We start from the raw sequence: 20,480 nt of genomic DNA on the forward strand, positions 1-20,480 counted from the left end.
GCAAAGAGCTTCAAGGCTTTCTCCACGCTCTGCTGCCCGTTCCCTTGCACCTGCAGTGGAGGAGAGCATGGCCATCAGCCAAGGCACGGGAGGACAAAGACCCGGAGGGGAGCCCTGCACCACCACGGGGTGACTCTGCCAGCACAATGGGCGAGGTGAATGGTTTAATCCTGGGTGCACAAGCGAGCACCCCATCTCGCAGGGCCTCCAGCATCCCTGAACGTGGTCTCTGGCCAGTCCTGAACAAGCACCACTCCTTCTGTCCTCCCCCAGCACTTCAGCACAGCTTGCCTTAATCATTGCTCCGAGCTGCACTCTCTGCATGCCATAAAGCTGCTGCTTTGAGGCTAACGGCCCTATAAATGACACACAATTTTGCTTGTTCTGCACAAAAAGTGACACTCTTGTAAGTAAATTAAATACTAATTTAGACTATTGCTTTATTATGGGACAAGTGTAAAAAATTAATTGAGGCTTTCAGCCAGTTGCAGATTCAAGTAATTCATTACAAGTGAAAATGATGAACTACATTAAGCAACTCTCTACCAAACATCTTGGAGACTTATGTATTGGTTTTACTTACGTTACATAATTAAGCAACTGTGTAATTGGCAACACATTTATCACTTCTGCAATTCTGTTTTTCATGAGTAAAACAAATAAAAAGCATTCATATTTGTTTGCTAGAGCACCAGCTTATTTGGCAATTTAAACAGGGAACATAATGCTGGGACTGGAAAGCTCAGGGCATGGGAACGTGCTGGGAGAGGCTGGTTCAAAGCCTGCTGAGTTTTACCAACACCACAGCAACTGCTCAGTGCTGGTGGCCCACTGGAAGGGAATCCAATTTGATGCATTAATGCTAAGTAGTGCTCGCCTGGAAAGACAGTGCGGCTGCGTGGAGCACCAGCAATCAGGGCTTCTTCCTCTTACATCTCTGGCTGAAGATTTGGGCCACCCCCCGGCCTGCGTGAAGGCAACAGGACCGTCAGGATTTACTGGAGCGATGCCAGCCTCCGAGGGAGCGCCGAGCCCAGCACGGCCGGGCGTGCTGGCGCTGGGTGGAGGCCGGCAGCCCCGTGCCCGGTGGCAGACGTTTCTGGAAGCACCGTCATTTTTCCTGGCGCTCTCACAGGGGAGCAGGGCCCATCTGCAAGGTGGTCTGATGGACCCTTTTACGTTACCAGTTCTTCTAAGTCCTCGGTGACAATCTTGTACATATATTTACACATACTGGTGGAGAAAGCAGGGAGACGAAGGCGCTTGCTCGCAGCCAGGCGGGAGGCCGGCCACCCCGAGGCTCGGCGCTGGCCCTCCTGTGGACACGCCATGGAAGAGCAGCAGCGGAGGGTGCTCCGGGCAGGGTGCTCCCAGGCGCGCAGCCTCCCCCTGCTCAGGAAGGTGATTAAGGAGGGCTTTAAAAGGACACCGATAACTTATCTGCCATGCTTTGCTGCTGGCTTATAGCAGTATAAAAACCCATAAAATAAAACTAAAGCAACACCGTGGAGAAGCAACCGAAAGGAATCAAGCAAGATGCAATGGAGATAGAACACCAGCTGCTTAGTTAAAATGAACTCGGGGCTCATCCTGCTAACCCCAGTGATAAGATTTGGTGTGGAAGGCACAAAGGTGCTTCAGGGTTTCACGCTGGCTTCCCCGAGGGCTCAGGGAAGCTTTGAAGGGCCGGAGCACAGCCCGTTCCTTACCTCCAGCTCCCGCAGGACAGGATGGTCCTCGATGCCGGGGAAAAGGACCCTCATGGCATACGTCCGATAGTCGAGGTACGGGATGCCGGAGCGATCCAGGTCACTGGTTAATTCATTGATGTCTGTCTGCAGCTCTGCAAAGGCTATTCGGGGAGAACAGAACGAGACAGAGAAACACAGATGAGCTCCGGGAGCCGAGGCTGCGGGGCAGAGGCTTTGGGGAGGGCTCTCCTTGGGGGCACGGCAGCGACCGTCAACAGGCCAGCTCAGGAAACCGCTTTGGAGGAGACCTTGCTGCACAGCTCAGACAGACCCTCACCCCTGCAGACTGTCTCAGCAGCGGAGAGCGAGAGAGCGCACACTGCACAGAGCAGATGCCGAGAACAAAAGATGCTTATTAATTTGTATGCAGTTCACACCTGCGTATACACACCTAAAACACTTTTAAAGGCTGCAGATAGAAATGAGGATCTATTTTTATGACTTGGTACCTCCCCTATTTTCCTTTCTTCTTCTCCTCCTCTATCAACAGTTGCCAAAATAATCAAATCTGATGCACACCAAATCCAAGCAGAAACTGCCTGCTGCAGGGGTCAGGAAGGAATTTATTCTTTCTCTTATAACATAACATCACTGTGTTATACAGCTGTATGTGTGTCCTTGTGTTCATTCTCCAAAGTATGAAATGTTGGCTCAGTAAGGTCTTTGTACGCCAGCTAAGCTGCGCCCGTGCCGAAGCTGTGGTCTCTCCTGAATATATATCATTTTTTGTCCTGTGCTTTCAAGGCTACCCTTTTAAAATCAGCTGAAGAAATCCAATGCAACTCTCTCTATATACAGAGGTCAGACTATGAAATTTTGCAGCTTTCCTTTGATTCACTAAGCTCCCTTCCAGCTGGAAGGACATACGAAACAACAGCAGCACTCCTCCCCAGAACGCTTTTTGTCTCAACCCACCAGCTACACGACTGCCCTGCGAGAGGCCAGGCTCAGCCGCCTCCTCGCCAGGGACAGACCTGCCTGTGCTGAAATCCGCGAGCGGCAGGTCTAGCGACTCCAAGTAACACACAAGATTTCCCAGAAGCAAATGCCTGAGGAGCTTCTTCCTATCCCTCAGACCTGCTCCTGCTGCTCTGGGCTCACATCTTATAGGCTGGAGGAGGGATTGGATCAGCTTTCCAGCCCTACTGCCTTCCATCTGGGATATGTGCTGTTTCTCAGGGGTCCGAGCTTCCTCCTCTCCCTATCTCACTCTTCCTTTTTAAAAGCCCTTTACTAAAAAGCCATTAGACAAGGGGGCATATTGTGCCGGGCACGCTGGGGCTTGCACTGTCCTCACAATGCGATCTAGGCATGTCACTTAAGCAGGATCAAGCTTTAATCCTGTTCTCTGCACATTAGGCAGCAGAGCCGTGTCTGCTGCTGACACACTTGTCACTGCCCACCCTCCCACGCAGCCTCGCAGGGCACGCACCCTGCTCCTCTCGGCAAAAAATGGGGTGACTGGGGTGGCTCCGGTGGGGAAAGCTGGGGACCAGAGCGCCGGGCTGCAGCGCACAGAGTGCGCCCGGTCCCGGGCAGTACTGACCCTCCTTGCACTCCAGGGCTACCCGGGACTCCAGATTGTCCATCTGCATCTGCAGCCTCTTGAGGGTCAGGTCGTTCTCTCGGGATTTGCGCTTGTAGGCGATGAGGACGATGATGACGATGATGAGGAGCAGGCTGCCTCCGGCCGCGATGCTGACGATGGCCGGCAGGGTCAGGAGGCTGTCTGAGATGATGCTCACCGAACCAGGGGAGAAGATGATACCACCAACACGCACCTACAAAGCACAACGGAGATAACCAGAGGCTTTGGGCAAGGGTGTCAGCCTGTCCCAAAGTCCCATCCTTCCTGGTCAGGGCACACGCTGCACGGGCTGTACGGACCCCTAAGGAAGAGGCACCGAACCGCCCCTGTTTCAGCCAGGACTATAGTGGCTCCGATTGCCTTCAAACACAGAGGGTGCAGCCTATGTGAACACAGCGAAGCTTCAAGTCATGATAAATGTGCCAGCCCTTCACTATCTGGGCTTTGTTCTTATTATCTGATGGCTCCATTTGACTTTCATTTTATAAGCTTTCAACTCCCTTTTGTAAACCATGGACATTAGCAACCCAGTGATAATTTCACTGACAAGAAACCAGAGTGACTGGAAAGGGAGAACAGAGAAGGGAAGAGAAAGCCCCATGTGGATGCTACACAGCAAACACGCTGGAGGTTAATGCCGGGACAGGCTTTTCTTGGATGTGCCCTGGCCACAGATGCAGGCAGCTCTCAGCCAGGTTGCGCTTCTGTGAATCACTCTGTGATAATCCGAATATGTTTTGGATGCTGAACTTAAAGGGAAATAAATCACAATTACAACCTCATTTGGGCTGTGCTCAAGCACTTCGGCAGCTGCGCGCTTGGTCTGCGAGCGGATCAGAGGAAGCAGCAATGCCCAAAACCAACGCAGAGGAAGACACCGACTGTTATCCTGGACGAGGCCGTTGATCCGACCGGTCCAGTGTTCAGATGTCCCTGGCTGCTTCTGCTTCGGGAAAAAGGCAAAACCTTTCCATCCACTTAGCAGATCAGATCTGGCTACAAGGACTGATAAAACCCCTTCCTAACCTACAGGAGCGAGAAAGTGGTCTCACCTACTGAAGGAAGAGCAAGCAGCACCAGAGAAAAGATGGTACCTGGTGCTGAAGGCACTGCCAGAAAAACCTGTTCCTTCTAGAAGGCTCTGATAGTAGGTGGCGAGTCTCAGGGAGGGAATAAGAAGTTTCTCCATGCTAATGCACATCAATATTTTAAGCTTCCAATTAAACAGCCATAAAGATCTAAAATCCTACCGATCCTTGGACAAGAAATCGCACTCAATATCCAAGCAAGTCAGGGAGGAGGAGGAGGAGGAGGAGGAGGAGGAAGGGAAGGGATGCCGACAGGAGTGTTTGGTCCCTCACCATCACTTTGTGCTGTCCGGTGAGATTCGGCGGCTCGCACAGCAGCTGGGTCTCGGAGACGGTGACGGCGCAGGGTGTTTCTCCGATCAGCACGGTGTAGTTGAGCTTTGCTCCTCCAGGAGCGGGCGGGCAGAGGTTTCTGCCCTAGGGACAAGGGGAGAGAAGACTGTACAAAGATGCAGCGCATTTCTCCAGTTTTCGTCTCACTCCCACCTTGTGCAAATGATGGGACTCTGCCTAGTGTACGCCGTTCTCCAAAGGGGGTATAAAACTCTTCTCTCTGGCATTTTTTTTGCCTCTTCCCACGGGTTGAGTAAGGGTCTCCTTACCTTCAGGATGATGGGTGACCCCGGCTTCTGCTCCAGCACCCCGGTCGGGCTCAGGAGTTCAAACGTCGGGTTGGGGTAATATATGAACTTGGTGTCGTTGTAGACCAGCAGGGACTGCACGTTGTTAAAGATGAACCCAAACTCGTCCGGCCGCTCGACGGCGTCCAGGCCGGGCCGGTACTCGGGGGTGAGGGGGGGCGCGAGGCAGGCCAGCGCCGTGGCGTTCACCGCCTTGCAGACCTGCGGGGAAGGCAACGCTTTGAAAGACGTCAGCGAAAACTTCACCCTGACCTGGACAATGATGTTCTGATTCCTTAAATACTCCCCGGAAAGTGCGCCAGATTCAAGTTTAGCTGGAAATATTTAATCCGGGCTTGATGCATTACAGCCATAGTTTGGGGGAATTTGCTTCCCCACCGGCCGGCACGAAGGCACTGGTGCAGAGACAGAGTGCGAGCTTCAAAGCGAGCAGTGTTTCAAAGGAGCTAGAGGCTTGCATAGCAGATCACTTAGCCCTTTTTCTTTATTCTTAATTTTCTTTCCAGCTGCATCCTCTTTGGCAATGCTAGCTTTGAAAGAGACCCTTAGCGAATGCCTGGTCCCTGCTACAAATTGGTGATTAGAGGCAATTCCCGAATGCCAGCCAGGGAGAGGAACGATCCTCTGACACTCGTGGGCTGGAGGTAACACGAAGGTCATCTCCCGCCGGGCTGAGGACACCCACAGCTCCTCCAGCCCCTGCAAGCAGGGAGCTGGCTGATTTATGAGACTCTTGCCTTACAAAGCAGCAAGGGCCCAACCATTTGGCCTCCCTCCATAAGTGGAAGATTTAATTTCACTCAATTTTGTGTGTTCAGAATTATTTTTGTAGCACTATAACTGCAACTGCTAACAACAAAATTAGATGTCTTCTCTTTAAAAAGAGCTCAGATGAAAAAGGTCTTCAGAGGGGAAGGCAGAAAGGGAATAGGAAAAGACTGCTAAGTGATTTGCCCTTTCCAAGATAATACAGATTCAGTCAGAAAGATCACTGCAAAGAAACAATATTTATCAGTTTTACGCGGTCAAAATAATTTCTGCAGGTCCTGGAGGTACAATTGTTATTTGTAGAATACAAGAGCATTGCTTAGTTCCTGTTTAGCTGAGGATTCATTTCAGTTTCTCTCTCAGACTGAAAAAATACAGATAAGGGGAAGGAGGTGGCGTTCCAGATCAGCCCCAAATTCTGCTACCAACTCCCTGCTTCGGGAACGTCAGGGTGATAGGCGGGAGGAGGGGAAGGGGGCATCAAAATAACACCCAGCGTCACCAAAACACCTGGACCCCCACGGCCCGCATCCTCCGCACGGCAGGGAGGGCGCAGGGGAGCAGCACCTGGTCTTACCGCGGTGATCAAGCTGCAAGAGTGGGCTGAAAGCTTCTTGTTCAGCAGCGGCTCCCCTCTCTCCTCCCTCCCTGGTGCAGGCGTGCCGGGCCCAGGGCTGCGGCAACAGGAGGTTTTATAGAGGCAGCGAGGGAGAGACTAGCGGAACAGCAGCCTCGTAGCTGGCAGGTCTTGGCGCCTAGCTCCGGGCTTTTTCAGAAAGAGCAGGACTAAAATGGGAAGCGTGGAGCAGCTGGGGACGATGGGGACAGCTACACTTGGACTTCCCATCACAACGTACCTGTAGAGCTGAGCCAGGTACGGGGAGGAGACGGATGCTAGGGAGAGGAAAGTTCTCGGGCTCGGGGGCTCTGACAAAGGGGGGAATAGTTCAGGAGCGAAACAAGTTTATCATCTGACCCAAGACAGAATTTGTGGTCATGGAGATGACCTAAAATGGAGTCCTCCATTTCTAGCTTTGAAAACTCCTTGGCAGTTACTGTGTTGCTGAGGAAGTAATTTCCCATTTCTGTGTGTCAGGATCCCTCTTCCCAGGGTCCCCAGGTTTTGCTGCTAACAGTTTGGCTGAGTCTAGCGAAATAGCCCCAAAGCGGCTCTTGCCACGGCAAGTCTCATCATGCGGCAGGCACCGCACCCATAACCGTGCATGTTACCGGGTGGGGGGGACCTGCCGTGCGGCAGCCCGGCAGCACCGCGCTGACAGCAGCTACTTACGTTGACAAACTCCTTGCCGTTGTACTTGACGCGGATCCTCGGCTCCTGGATCACGTCCAGGTTGGAGCCGGTGACGGTCAGAGGCGTGTGTCCGCTGCGGAGAACCGGGAGACACCTGGTTAACACATCGGGCAGGAGGGGCTGGGGCTGCGCAGAGAGACTGCGCTTGACAGTAAGGACGCTTGTTGATCTGAGAAAGATGTTTTCTGCAGACACTTCAGGCACCGGGTGACAGAGTGGATTAATACCCACTCCCCGAGCCGCTGGGAGTGGTGTCTCACAAGTTAGCTAGATACGCGGCTCCCAGCTGCACACCTAACAGCACGGCAAGGCAGCAGGATGAGAAATGGGACCACAGAAAGCAACTGAGCTGAGACTAAATACGTAAGACAATAAATTAGTCACAGTGTTTAATGATTTACATAGCGGTGTTTTTAAGGAACACGATAAATGGTACGTGCAGTGAAGGAACTGACATGCACTTGCATCTGGACTGCAGACGCAGCAAGTTGTCACAGAGCTGGGGAGGGATGAAGAGCACCCAGTGTCATCAGGGCCAGCGAGGACACAGCCCCCCCGGCTGGAGTACCCCCATTCTTCTACAGCCAGTACCCCTCGGCAAGGCCTTTCACTCTTGGCTTCTTCTTTCATGTGTTAATTGGAGCAGCACAGCCCAGATTCACCCAGGTCTCCAGCATCTCTGCAGCAGAGCCCAGCTGTTCCCTTCAGACCACCTCTGTTAGCAGTCCTCACCAGCCCATCAAACCCACCTCACCCAAAACCAGATGCGATCTTGAACTTGGACTCAGAGCAAACATCTCACAGAGCCTGCTGTGAGACACTTACTTCTTTCAAGGGCAATTTTAAAAAAGAATTGGAATTTGAACTGAATAGCTGTGTTACAGCCCTTGTGAGCACAACCATTAAAGTAACACCAGGGGATGAGTATGGCCCAGGGTTTTTAGCAGCGACGACATCACGGTGATGTGACAGTGCTGGTCGCCCCGTTCCTAGCAGTGAATCTGGGATAAACAGTACATTTTGATTAGCATCCGCTTTTTTCTTTCTGGTGGTTGCTGGTTTTGTTTGATTCCAGGACTACAAGAAGGAGCCTTTACTGAGCAATTGTGCACTTCTTCAGCAGATGGAAGTGATCCTGGGGCTTTATTCATGCTCCCAGAATCTCAGTGCAGACTGTAGACTGCAGACACTGCTGTAATCGCCTTGGTAATCACAACTACTTTAGTAACTCTGGACCTGATTTTTGGTAAATGCAAACACCGCAGATGCCCAGCCCTGATAAATCCAGGACGCTGGGTGGAATAGGCATTTCCAAACAGACCCTCTTTTGCCTGCACTGAGTGTATGCTGAGGGAGAAGACCCAGACTGGGCGAGCTGGCCCCTCTCCCACTGTCGAGGACCCGCTGTCAGAGCCTTGCGTTACCTGGCGATGCTCCACTCGGGTTCGATGTGCTGCACCTTTGGATCGTCGATGTACTCAAACAGCAAGGTCCGCTCCAGCTGAGCCCGGTCGACGCTGACAGAGACGTGAACAGCGCCCAGGCCGTGGGCTGATGGGGCCGACACACACACGATCTCGTTCATGGATCGCCTATGCAAGAGAGAAGCCGGGGAAGCGTTAACGGGCGGTCATGGCGTGGGGGCCGAAAACGACCCTTTGTCCTGGCGCTGCCCTGCAGCTCACAAAAAGGCTGAGCCGTCCATCAGCCCCAGACTTGGACACCTGCGGAGGGGATGAGCTCCCAAAACGCGCAGGGGGGCTTCGCTGGCATGGGAGGGAGGGAACGGAGCTCCGCGCAGGAGGGGTCTCCGCCTGCCCACCAAGAGCGAAGCGCAGGCTCCCTGAAATTACTCTTTATGCCAAACTGCAGCCTCCTGCATCCCTCTGTGAACCCGCTGCCTTCTGCTGGGCGTGTGAAAACAGATGGCTGCTTTTTAAGTGGGATGCATAAGCTCACTCAAAAGCCAAATTCTTCCCCTCCCCACCCCCCTGCACACACGGGCCCTTGTGAGCAGCATAATGGAGGCTGGGAAGCCCCCGCCTGGGAAGGGCGATGCCACCGTCGCCGCTGCCTTCCGGCTTTGTCTGCCCGTCAGAGCAGGGGTGACCTCGGCCGCGGCGCTGTCTGGCCGGACACAACGGGCCATCTGCTTCCATGGGAGCAGGGCGAGCGGCAGGGCAGCACAAAGGCGCCGGTGGGTGGACGGACGGAGAAGGGGAATGAGATCCAAGCGGCGCCGCTGCCGGGACAGAGCTGCGAGGAACCGCGCAGCTCTGCAGCGAGCCTGGACGCTGTTCCTGCAAGAAGTGCTGGAGTGACATCCCTGGAAGGCCAGTGCCCCGGCGCGGCCACCCGGGGGTCATCCCGCCTGCCCAAACTTGCCCCGGCTTGCCGAAAAGGGCTTGTTTAGTTTTTGGCTTTTCACAGGGGAGAGGGCAGGCAGGTCTTCAGCACCTCGCTGACGGTTTGGCACTTAAATCAAAAACTGGCACTCCTGAACGCCCAGTCTTCACCATCCTCACCCTCTGCAGAGGCTGCGCAACTCGTGGAGGTGCCCGAACATCTGAGGCTCAGGTGCAGCCGTGCCCCTGCTCTGCTTCCAGCAAAGCTCCGGTGCCTGTGCCTGGGCAAGGGGATGCTGCGTGGTGCCCTTTTCAGGGCCCTTACGCACTCCCCACCCTCCCTAAGGAGTACGGGCACGTCACTCGGCACCGGGCGTTTCAGGGGGGTATTGGAGAGCGGGTACCATGATGTTCCCAGCTCACACCTCAGCACTCCCATCCACCACAACCAAGGGAACAGAAACAACCTCCTAAAATACATGAAACAAACTGGACTTGACATCATTTCTATTGATGCAATTACACATCCACCCCTTCTCGCCCTCCTCCTCCTCCCTCCCACCCTCATCTTATTCGCACTCTCCACCTAGGTTTAATTTAACCGTGCGGGCATCCTTGTGCGAGGAGCGCGCTTCTCCACCCTCCTTGCTGATTCTCGGAGTGTTCCCGTGCATGCCCATGCCGCTGAAGAGCTGCCTGCCTGCCTGCTGCCTGCTCTGCCGCCCTGCGCCGGCGCAGCCGCTCAGACTCCATTGCGCCTGCTTAGCTCTGGCACGAGATCCAGAGTGACGCATCGCTGCTGGCAGAGCTGCTCTCAGCTCCCTGTGATCAGTTAATTAGCTTTCTGTGCTATTATTATGTCGTCATGGTGAATCTACCCACTCCTCCGATCAGAGAGGGGAGAATGGGGGAAGCTGTAATTAGAGTGAATCTCATTAGAAACTGCTTCATCTAATCAGGCTCCCCCACACCCTGCAATACAATTGAAGTTCATTGCCTCAAAACAGTCCAAGCAAAACAAAGTGCACAGCGTGACCCCACATGAAGGATGGTGCCATTCATACACTGCCGCTTGCTTTGTTTAAGTTTCTGCTTGCCTGCTGTAATTAGAACACAGAGAGAATTCAAAACTCTTCCAGGTTTTGCAGGTCAGTATCTGCAGGTTGCCTGGATATAATCATATATTTAAGGGCCTACACTTCAGGGCTGAGTCTGCTCCCAGGCTGCTTCCGCTGGGGATACGCCGTTACCCCTGCACATCTGAGGACGCAGTCTGGCATTTTTGCTTCAGGTATGCGAAGAAATGTTGATGGATCAGCTACACTGCTTTGCACTCAGAGAGTTCATCTGTACCTGAAGACCTCGGCATGTCCAGACCCCCTGAAGCACCATTCTAGGATGGAGCTAGAATAAGCACTGCTAATATCCCAACATGCTCCCACGTCTGAACGCCCACAGCTCCCGTATCAGAGAACCTCTCAGTCTTCGAGATGAGAAATTCACCTCCGGGGGTCTTTACATTCCCAGAAACTTCCTGAGTTCCTCCTGGGAAGCCTGAGCGTGGATCTGACAGGCAGAATCCCTTTGCACATCACGCCGCTTCGCTTAGGTTCCCGCACAGGCTGCGCCCACGCTATGAAATCCATACTGCCAGCTGCTTTGGGGCACCTATACACGTTTGGTACAGGGCACAGATGTGTATGTGATGCACACAGATGTATACTGCATGTATCTTTTTTATCTAAGCCCCAAGAAAACCCATTAAACCCTGCAAATGTCAACTCTGTGTTTACACTGCTGGATAGAAAGCAAATTTGCCTTAGAAGTCCCAGAAGAGACTGATGGCTGTGCAAGTTTCTCAGCAGAAGGCACGTGCAGATCCTGGTTTTACTCTGCCATGCAGAAGCCCACCCCTTGCTCAGACCATTTCTAAGAGGTTGAGGTACCTGCAGCAGTGGCTGCAATAAAAGTAATGCAAGCTGTTGATCTGTGAGAAGAGAAACTAGACGTTTCTTATAAATGCTACATTTTCTTCAGACCAGCTGGGCTGGGGGCAGGTACTGATGACTACTATAAACATTTTACAGTTGCAGTGATGTTTGCAGTTGATGTGGTGCAGGATGCAGGAGCCTGCGCTGGCCCGGCTCGGCCCCTTACCCGTAGAATTCGCAGGTCTGGTTTCCCAGGAGCACCGACACGCGGCTGCCGGCTCCCAGGTAGTGCCCGGAGATGGTCACCATCGTCCCTCCCGACTCCGGACCGCGGCTGGGATTCAGAAAGCTCACTGCCGGAGTCTGGAGAAAGAAAAGCACAAACTCAGCACTCCCGCCTGCTGCGAGGGGAGCCGTCAGCGAGCGGCTGCGCAGGGGCTGCGCCGGAGAGCCGGCTGGAGAAGCACCGTCCTCCGAGCATCTTCTCATCTTTGGCTGGGCGAGGATACCCTTTTTAAAACGAAAAAGCAAAATGAGGATGCGTCGTGGGCAGCTGACAAAACTCCTGCTAAATTTTTGATCCCAGATCTGAGAGAGAGACAAAATCATTGCAAATTTAGCCTTGGCAAAAGTATGTATTTACTTTTTTCTTAAACAAAGGTAAGCTGTTTGCACCATAGTTTCAAATCTGAACTATATCCCAAGCCAAGCAAACTGCCACAATGGAAATTTGAACCCAAATGTTTAAAGTTTGCCAACGTGGTAGAGCATCAAAAATGCCCACCAGGGTATGGCAATGGGAAATACTGCACAACTTTAACAAAGGGCAGCACCATCAGCTCCAGCTTCCTATGAGCCACCAGTGACAGTATTGTGGGCCCAGAGCCTGTTTCTCCTTACTAATGGAAAGACATCCTTGGCGGGCAAACCTAGATCCCACTCGACATTTTATTGGTGATATTATTGCAGCAATGCCACTTCTTTATCCCGCCTTGCACCATGATAGCTATTTATTCCCCTTAATAGGATTTGCACAAAGCAGGTACCTTTTTATTTGTTTTCAATCAGTGGATATTACCAAATTGTTTTACTAATACTCTCACATTACCCTCTTTATGACTCTCATCTGCAAAGGCTGGCAGCCTCCCAGCTCCACTCCCCTGGGACCACCTGCTTGGCAGCTTGGGGAGTTTGTCCTGTTTTCTCTACTGTTTTCACAATGCAACATGTGTTTTCTGGGTGCCACAGCATTTGCCAAAGCAGCTTAGACCAAAAGCCCGTTTGACTCTACTCCTGAATAGTCCAGAGAAAAACACACAACCCACCTCGTTGTGGATAATTATGGAATAATGTTACAGGAGGGAAAGCCTTGTCCTTCACCTGCTCATGGTCAGCCCACAGCTCTTATCCCAGCTGGGGTCAGGAGTTGGACTCAGTGATGCTCGTGGGTCCCTTCCAGCTCAGGATATTCTGTGATTATCCCAGCAAATGGCAGTGCTAGACAATGCGGATGGTAATAGCAATGTTTCCACTAGGCAGGCTTGGGAGCATTTCATATAACCGAGAGAAATCATTCCAAAATGCAAAAGACCTCCAAAGGATGTTCAATGTATGACTGCCCATGAAAAACCTCCTTCTGCCTCCAGCCCAACCCTGGCGACTGTTCCCAAGGTGAATTAGGAACAAGCGGCAATGCTGTGAACGCGCCAGACAGTGGGAGCCCACCACCAGCCACCCTCCTCCTCCAGCCCCGCCTCTGGGCCAGTCTGCTCGTGGGAGATCTGCAAAAAGCCCCAAGGCTGGGCTGAGGCCGGCATCGGATGAGGGCCTGAAAGCTGAGTAAGAATTTTCCATCTTCAACTCATGATTTGGTGATAATTATGACAGATTTACAGATCCAAAGTAGCTCCAAGGTTCCACCTCCCCAGATAAAGCGGGTGTAACTAAGGTGGCAGCATCGCTCCTGCGCGATGTCAGGCACCAGATGAGCTCACCAAGGCATGAACCCTCTCAGGGTCAGAACAGAGCTCTGCTTTAAGGTACCAATCAATTTTACTACTGACTTTAATGGCACAAACCAGCTGTAATGGAATTCGTGGCGGCGCTAAAGAGAAAAATAGAGGCCAACTAACAAAAGGAAATGATGTGCTAGAAGTTTTAGATGCCTGAGAAAAAGAAACGATATAATCAGGGTAAGCGTTGAAAATCAGAAGCAACAATGCAAGGGATCGTAACGCTCGGCATATGCTCACCAGGTTGCTGCAAGGTACTATGCCAAGATTCATCTCCGTAATTACCTTCCACTGGCTCCCGGTTATTATTTAACACAAAGGAAGAGAGCATCGTCCTTGTGTCGCATGGGATCCTGCCTTTCAATAACGGCAAACCTGGGGACTACACTGGCAGTGCCCTCTGATGATCAGAGGGGTTTCTGGCATATTCCAGCAAAATGGGCTGATATTTTGCACCCTGTTATGTTGTTGAACAAATGAAATCCCAGGGGAGGGTGTTGCTTCGAGTGCCGATAGGGTGGCAGGGGCTAGCCTGATTTATCTCTCAATTAGTTCACAAATTGTGGACAATTGGTAAGTGCTGGCATTCGCCTGCATACAGATTCCACTAAAGCACAAAATCAATGTGGCTGGATGAAGTGCCCTGTTTAGGCAAAACTGGAGATATGAGAAAGCCCAGCCGTTGCTTTTAAGTTTACGAATCAAAAGGCTGCTAATTAAACAACAGAAAGAAATGACCCACTCAACCAGTGGAAGCCCACCAACCCAAAGAGCCGCTCTCCATTACGCAGATGGAGAAAGCCTACACTGAGCCAGGACGCTCGGAGCGGGAAAAAAATCCCTGAATGTTTGGATGCACAATTACCCTTCCATCCCAAAGGCATCATGGGGACAAGATTAAATCTATAGACACAGAAACTAACTCAGGTATGTTTAGGTTTCACAGGCAGTTGATTAAGTTTCTAGCAGGACTGCAGCACCTGAGCTGCATTAGCATTGACTCTGGTGCTTTCTCTCCTGTTGTGTGTTTCTGTGTACAGGCAAAAAGGCCCATCGGTGCCTGTATGTGTGTGCATGGATGTACAGAAACGTCTTCAAAACCGGCAAGAAGCAGCGTCCTAGATTTTACCCCCATTAACTGAGCACCAGAGTAACAACATCCCTTCATTACAAGCAGAGGAAAATTTTGAGTGCCGACTGGAACTCCTCGGCAATTCCTTGTGCACAGAAAGTCCTCAGGTGGAGAACAAAGTTGTGCTTTGCCTAACGCTTCTGCTGAGATTACAACGGTGCACTTTGCAAGGAGTGACCGAGCCTAGCAATTCAGAGAAGGTTATCACAATTTCAGAGGTGCAAAGCTGAAACCAAATGCTGTTTATTCTGTAGGCCTGCGTGAGGTCTAGATCCTGAAAACCAGCCTACCAACAAATTGCACAATGCCATGGGGAATGCATCAGAAAAAGATGGCAAATTTGGGATAGCCTTCTGGCATTGAACCCCATCCATCTGACATGTGCGCTCGTAGAGCGGACGCGTGCCGCCCCCTCCTCCCCGCCTCGGCAGGACACTCACCACGAACATGTACTGCTGCGCGGACTTGGCCGTGAACTCCGGCTTGCACTCTCCAATGCACAGGAGCACTGGGCCGGAGCTGATCCCTGGAAGCGCCTGCCCCATTTCACAGACGATCCTGGAAGCAGAAATGCCGCAGTGAGGCGTTAGCAGGAGGGGCCAGCAGTGCCCTGCGCAGCTCTGCGCAGGGCTGGCTTTCTTCTTTTCTTCTTTTTTTTTCCCCCCTCTTTAACTTTGATATCTGCCTCTTTAGAAGAAGTTAATTACTGAGTCTATTTTTACCCCATGTAGTAATTTAAAGAAAAAAAAATCAAAATTAGACATAATTATTACAAGCTGTAAACTCCAGAGCAAAGCAGAGCACTAATGGCAATATATTAGCCAGTAGCAAAGTGAGTGCGAAGTCCTTAGAGTAACAGATGAGTTCATTAAGCGAACAGCTCATACTGCAGTCTCCCAGTTAATCAAAAATGGAGAAACCTGCTCGGGGATGATAGAGACAGCCGTGGAAAGCAGCCTTTGCAGGGGAGACAGGGCTGGCTGACACAGAACACACCGATGCTGGTAAAAGGAGTTAGCGGCACTGAAAGACGCCCATCTCGTGCTCCTCACGTGGCTCAGCTCAGCCCCGTGGGCACATCCCGAGGCAGGCAAAGGACAGGAGAGCTGCTGGGGTAAACCACAGCAGGCCAGGCTGGAAGATGGGGAAACCCTCATTACAGCACCCTGTGGCTGTGTCATCCAAAAATCCCAGGGCACTGGGGATGCCTAATGCCTACTGAGAGAGGTTTTCTAAGTGCCATCAGCTGCCAGCGCTCTCTAGCTGTACCTAAAAAAGGGGATGGATGCTGCTTGCTCCCGTGGCCATGCTGGAAAGACAAATTCAAGAGCATCCTGACAGGCACCAGACACCCGAGGACAGGAGTAACCCGCCCCGGGGCAGGGGGATGCAGTGCCCCTGGTCATGAGACACTTGCTGGCGTTTGGCCCCGAGAGGGACAGCAGAGGAAGAGCCAGAGCGTCCTTCCCCGGTGAGGCTGAAGGTGCTTTTGCAGAGCGGCAGGGGAAACGCTCGCTCTGCTGCCGGTCACGGGCAAACGTGTGAAAGGCTCCGATTTGTGAAGGCAGCGTTTCAGCTGCCTTCAGCAGCATTAAATTCACTACAAATAAAATAAAAAGACTAAAGGAAAAAAGAGCCTGCAGACAGCATGCACCGGTGATGCCAGGAGGCCTAAGGAAATACATACATGCTAGTAAAGAGCTCTAATGTGAAAGTCCTTATTACTGCACATCAAAACGGGTTGTCTAGAGACGCTGCCTTTGGAGAACAGGAACCGAAGCATCTCAGCTGTGTGCCTCAATCTGCCACGTGCTCCTCTCTCTGCCTTTCAAGCAGGCATCGCCCATGCACCTCTCTGTCTGCTCCTTCACCACCTCTCCTGCAAAGCGGCAGCGCGGCGAGGAGGCAGGGTTTCTGTGCCGGCCCGCTGTGGGCTAGGGCGGAGGGCTGGCATTCGAGAGCAGTGATCTCTGCTCCTGCCAGCCCACAGGCAAACTGGGCAAGGTGAAGTGATTCCTGATGTCCCACGGGCAGGAGAGGGGAGTGGAGGTTTTCTCCCACAAGAAGCAAGGACAGACCGAGCGCTATATACGGGGGGAAACACCAAATACTCAACTATTTGCCAGTAAAGTAGCAGCTGCCATCCAGCACCCGGCATGATGGGGCGCTGGACAGGGTGCAAGTGACCTGGTACACCCGATCCCGATTCCTGATAAAAGCCAAATTCCCAGCAGGTACCTCGTTACAAAATGATGCATTCGGCAGAGCTGTAGGGTGCTGATTGCTGGGCTAAGTGGCCCTTTCACCAACATTAACCTAATTGCTGGCTGATAGATTGCGTGGCTGGAGCATATGGTGAGTCATTACAGTCTTGGAATTCAGTCTGCCCACAGAACCCTTAAGAGGGTCCTTTTATCTGTTTTCACCTTTAAAAGGCAGCTCTCATGCTAACGCTTGCTGTTATCTGCCCAGGGTAAATGTTTTAATGATGTTAACAAACTTTGAAAGCTCAAGAGCCGTAATTAGAGTCATGATTGTAAAATCAGGGTTTCATACCATCAAAGGAGGATAATTCTATAATCTTCCATCCTTTACTCGAAAAATAAAACAAAACAAAATACTGCTGAGCAGAAAAGCCCGAACCGCTAGCAGTGACAGTGCTATCGGTGCAGCGCTCGGAGCCACTCCCGCAGTAACACCAGCGATGCTTTGCACGCCCACAGCACCCTTCATCTAGTGATCGGGTGATACACTGACGTACCGCACGCATCCTCGCTGTTCGGAATGGGAGATTAATGTCATTTCTGTCTTACAGATGGGGAAACAAAGACAAGGAGTGAGCAAAAAGCAAACCAGCGCCAACACGTGCTAGTGACAGGTCCTTCCGCTGTGCTGAGGGTCACACTGGGACCCACCAAACCCATTTCACCACCAGAGGACTGCTTTCAGCTGCTCCCGAAACTGGGGCAGACCCGTGCTGCTGGGACCACTCGTGCACCCTGGGCTCCCCAGCACCCGCCGCAAGCAGCCACGGCCCTACCCGACACCCCCAGTGGGTGAGATTAGACAACCCAAGGAGAGACGTCACCTTGCTCCTCTCCTGCCCTGCACGAATGACCCCCAACACATCCCTCAGCACCTTGGCTACACCAGAACGTCCTCCCCCGAAACAGCAACAGGACTGTGTGTCACTTTGGGAGGTTTATTCGCCCATCCTCTGTTACATGCCTATTTTCTAATTTTCGGTTGACATTTTTCTTAGTGAAATAAATGAATTGACTCCAGCGGAGGCCCATTCGGACTAAGCGGCTGTCACTGCCTCACCCGCCTAACAAATGGCTGCGTGTAGCCAGCAGCGCCGGCTGAATTTCAAGTGTGATGGGGAGCGGAGGGGGCAGAGAGGCTCAGCGTCAACAGCAAGGTGCTCATCAGAAAAGTTGCTTAGCAAAGCAGGAACTGCAGTGTGGAAGGAAACAAAATGCTTAATGAAAGCTTTAAAGGGCTGCTTAAACCCCCGAGAGAGCATCCGAGCACCTCATCCCCTTCTGGTGTAGGACTGGCATGGCACAGTCCAGGCACCATCCATCTCCAGACCCCTTCCCACAGGGCTGCAGGGTTGGAAAGGGTGGAGAGACGGTGCCTGGGGTCTGGATGAGTTATTTGCCTCTTGTGCATTTGCTGGAGGTCAGGGAAGAGGCTTTGTGCAGACTGGCCAGCCCTGGGGACCCGCGGAGAGGACGGGTGAGGTCCCTGAGGCCACTCACTGTTCTGCGACGACGTACTGCTCGGGCAGGGGTGTGCACTGCACCCCAGCAACCTGCACCCCATGGGCGATCTCGGAGAAATCCAGGCCCAGGTTCACGCCACGGATGGTGACCCTCGTCCCTCCTTCTGGGGGGCCTGACACTGTCAGGATCTAGAGGGAAACAAAACACAGGTCAAGCTGTGGGAGGAAAGTTGAGCCGGTGTCCCCCTCGCACCCGTGCTTCTTCAACCCTGTGTCTAGCTTGGAAAGGACAAGCTGGCTTTGCAGCCCACCCACAGAGGACGAGTGCTGCAACTTCCACCTGCTCCTTTTGCCCAACCCAGGCCAGAACCACCTTCTCATGACCCCTCTGGGTGTCCTGGAGAAGCCCAAACCCAGGCCAATCCAACACAGATGGATTTCAGCCCAAGGATGTTGAAATACATCTGTGCTGAGCTCCAAGACACGACATCAAGGTCCCTGAGCTGGCCAAGAGGTGTGAGCAACACCATCCCCCAGAAAGCCTTGCCGGAGGATAAGACCGGCTCCTTTTTTACATATCTACACAAGATGGTAAGTCACCTTCCAGAAGCAGCCTGTTGCTTTGGAGAACTTTGTTAACTTCTGCCTTGGATGTTCTCTGAATGTTAACGTCACATTTTATTAGTAAGTTGGCACCTCAAATGACTTAGAAATGTTAAAGGGTGAGGTGTCTGCTTTAAAGCTGCCTGTTTACAGCCTGCCTCAGCCATAATCATCTCTGCTTCTGTAGACTTTCATTAAGGACAATATTGTCTTCAATTAGGAGTATAAATTACACTAACATATAGTCACAAAATTTGGACCCAAGTTTCTCAAATAGTTGTCCTGAATCTGCCACTAGTCTGTTGTTGCTCTTGGGTGAGTTGTTAATGTTCCCCATGCTACAGCTGTTATCAATAAATAAACATAATCCATAATAATGCAATTTAATTAATTTAATGGATAAATCTTGTTTACGCTTGTTTGTTCCACCCCTTTCTTTGGCAAAAGGCTTGAGCTCTTCAAAACCTTTTCCTTGGCGTTTCCGGATGGATGGCTGCTTTTCTTTCACCTTCGTAAGAGCTCGCTGTTCCCCGGACGTGAGCAGGTTAGGAAGGCAGCAAACCAGCCCCATCACGAGAGCGCATCCCAGCAACCTGCTGCACGGCAGGCTGAGTGCGCCCCAAAGCAGCCCCCGTGGGACCCCCTGCACTAGTGCCAGTGCCACGGGGCTCGTCTCCCCTTTCCCACCCAGTGCAAACTGCTAATGCCATCAGGACACCCCTGTTCCCCATCAATTCTGTGGCTCCAAGTTCTCAGCACCTTCCTGCATTTCAAACCCCAGCTGAAGCCACTTCCCTTCTCCCTTGCTTACACCTCCCCATTTCCTGCCCTCCTCCCCTGCTGTTGGATTTGGCCACGCGCGCTGGGGTTCAGCCTGCTCCACGCAGCCGGCAGAGCCCAAGAGCTGCACCGTGTGTCAACCCCCACCTCCTTCCTCTGTGTACGCTTTAACGTCTACCTCCCTCTCCCCTCGACCGCACCGCTGAGGTTTCTTATTCACCACACACTGTCTGTTGCGCTGCTGTTTTCTGTAACTCATGCCGCGTAGCATGTCTTGTATCATTTAGCTCCGTGAAGCACTCTGTGCCCGTAAAAGACGCTACCGAATCAAGCTGGATTGCATTACACCGAGTCCTGAAGGCCTGCACTGGTAATGTTTACATCGCTAGCTGGGAATCACCTGAGCTTGGCAGTTCACGTACTTGACAGTTACAACCGTCCTCTGCAGCTCTGGATTATGTTAAGATGCGTTTGCTGGAGCACCTACACCGCCCGGCTCGTTGGCTCATCACTGTTCAAAAGAAGTCACAGTTTGCCGTTTGCCGACCTTACCACAACCAGTGGAGCCAGCCGGCCTCACCGAACAAAGCAGAGCCGATTCTGTATTTTGAAAATGTCCTGACCTGGAAAATCCCCAATATGGAGCTCCACTCGACCTAGATTTTAGTGGCCATTAATTGAACAGTTTTGAAGTAACTGTGCCATAAAGCAGCCCCAGGGTTAGAACAGATGCATTCGATTAATTACAGCTGGAGAGATTCAGTCAAAATCACAGAAAGATGGTAAGTCTTAAAGGTCCCGT

The 20,480-nt window shown here is 52.1% G+C and overlaps 1 protein-coding gene across 1 annotated transcript in view; it reads right to left on the reverse strand.

The window, feature by feature from the left end:
- Nucleotides 1–18,484, reverse strand: part of LOC104621539 (plexin-A2-like) — a gene marked incomplete at both ends in the record, with an annotated part of 30,514 nt that extends 12,030 nt beyond the window's left edge. Inside the window, 10 exon segments of the mRNA XM_010288055.1 lie at nt 1–50; nt 1,710–1,852; nt 3,298–3,532; nt 4,701–4,844; nt 5,030–5,269; nt 7,128–7,221; nt 8,573–8,740; nt 11,651–11,787; nt 15,009–15,126; nt 18,333–18,484. The exon segment at nt 1–50 is cut by the window's left edge and continues 34 nt beyond it. Of these exon segments, the coding sequence (XP_010286357.1) occupies nt 1–50; nt 1,710–1,852; nt 3,298–3,532; nt 4,701–4,844; nt 5,030–5,269; nt 7,128–7,221; nt 8,573–8,740; nt 11,651–11,787; nt 15,009–15,126; nt 18,333–18,484 (1,481 nt within the window).
- Between the last annotated feature and the right edge of the window lie 1,996 nt (nt 18,485–20,480).

Source organism: Phaethon lepturus, unplaced genomic scaffold (genome assembly GCF_000687285.1).
Source record: "Phaethon lepturus isolate BGI_N335 unplaced genomic scaffold, ASM68728v1 scaffold6485, whole genome shotgun sequence".
In the NCBI taxonomy this organism is placed as follows: Eukaryota; Metazoa; Chordata; class Aves; order Phaethontiformes; family Phaethontidae; genus Phaethon; species Phaethon lepturus.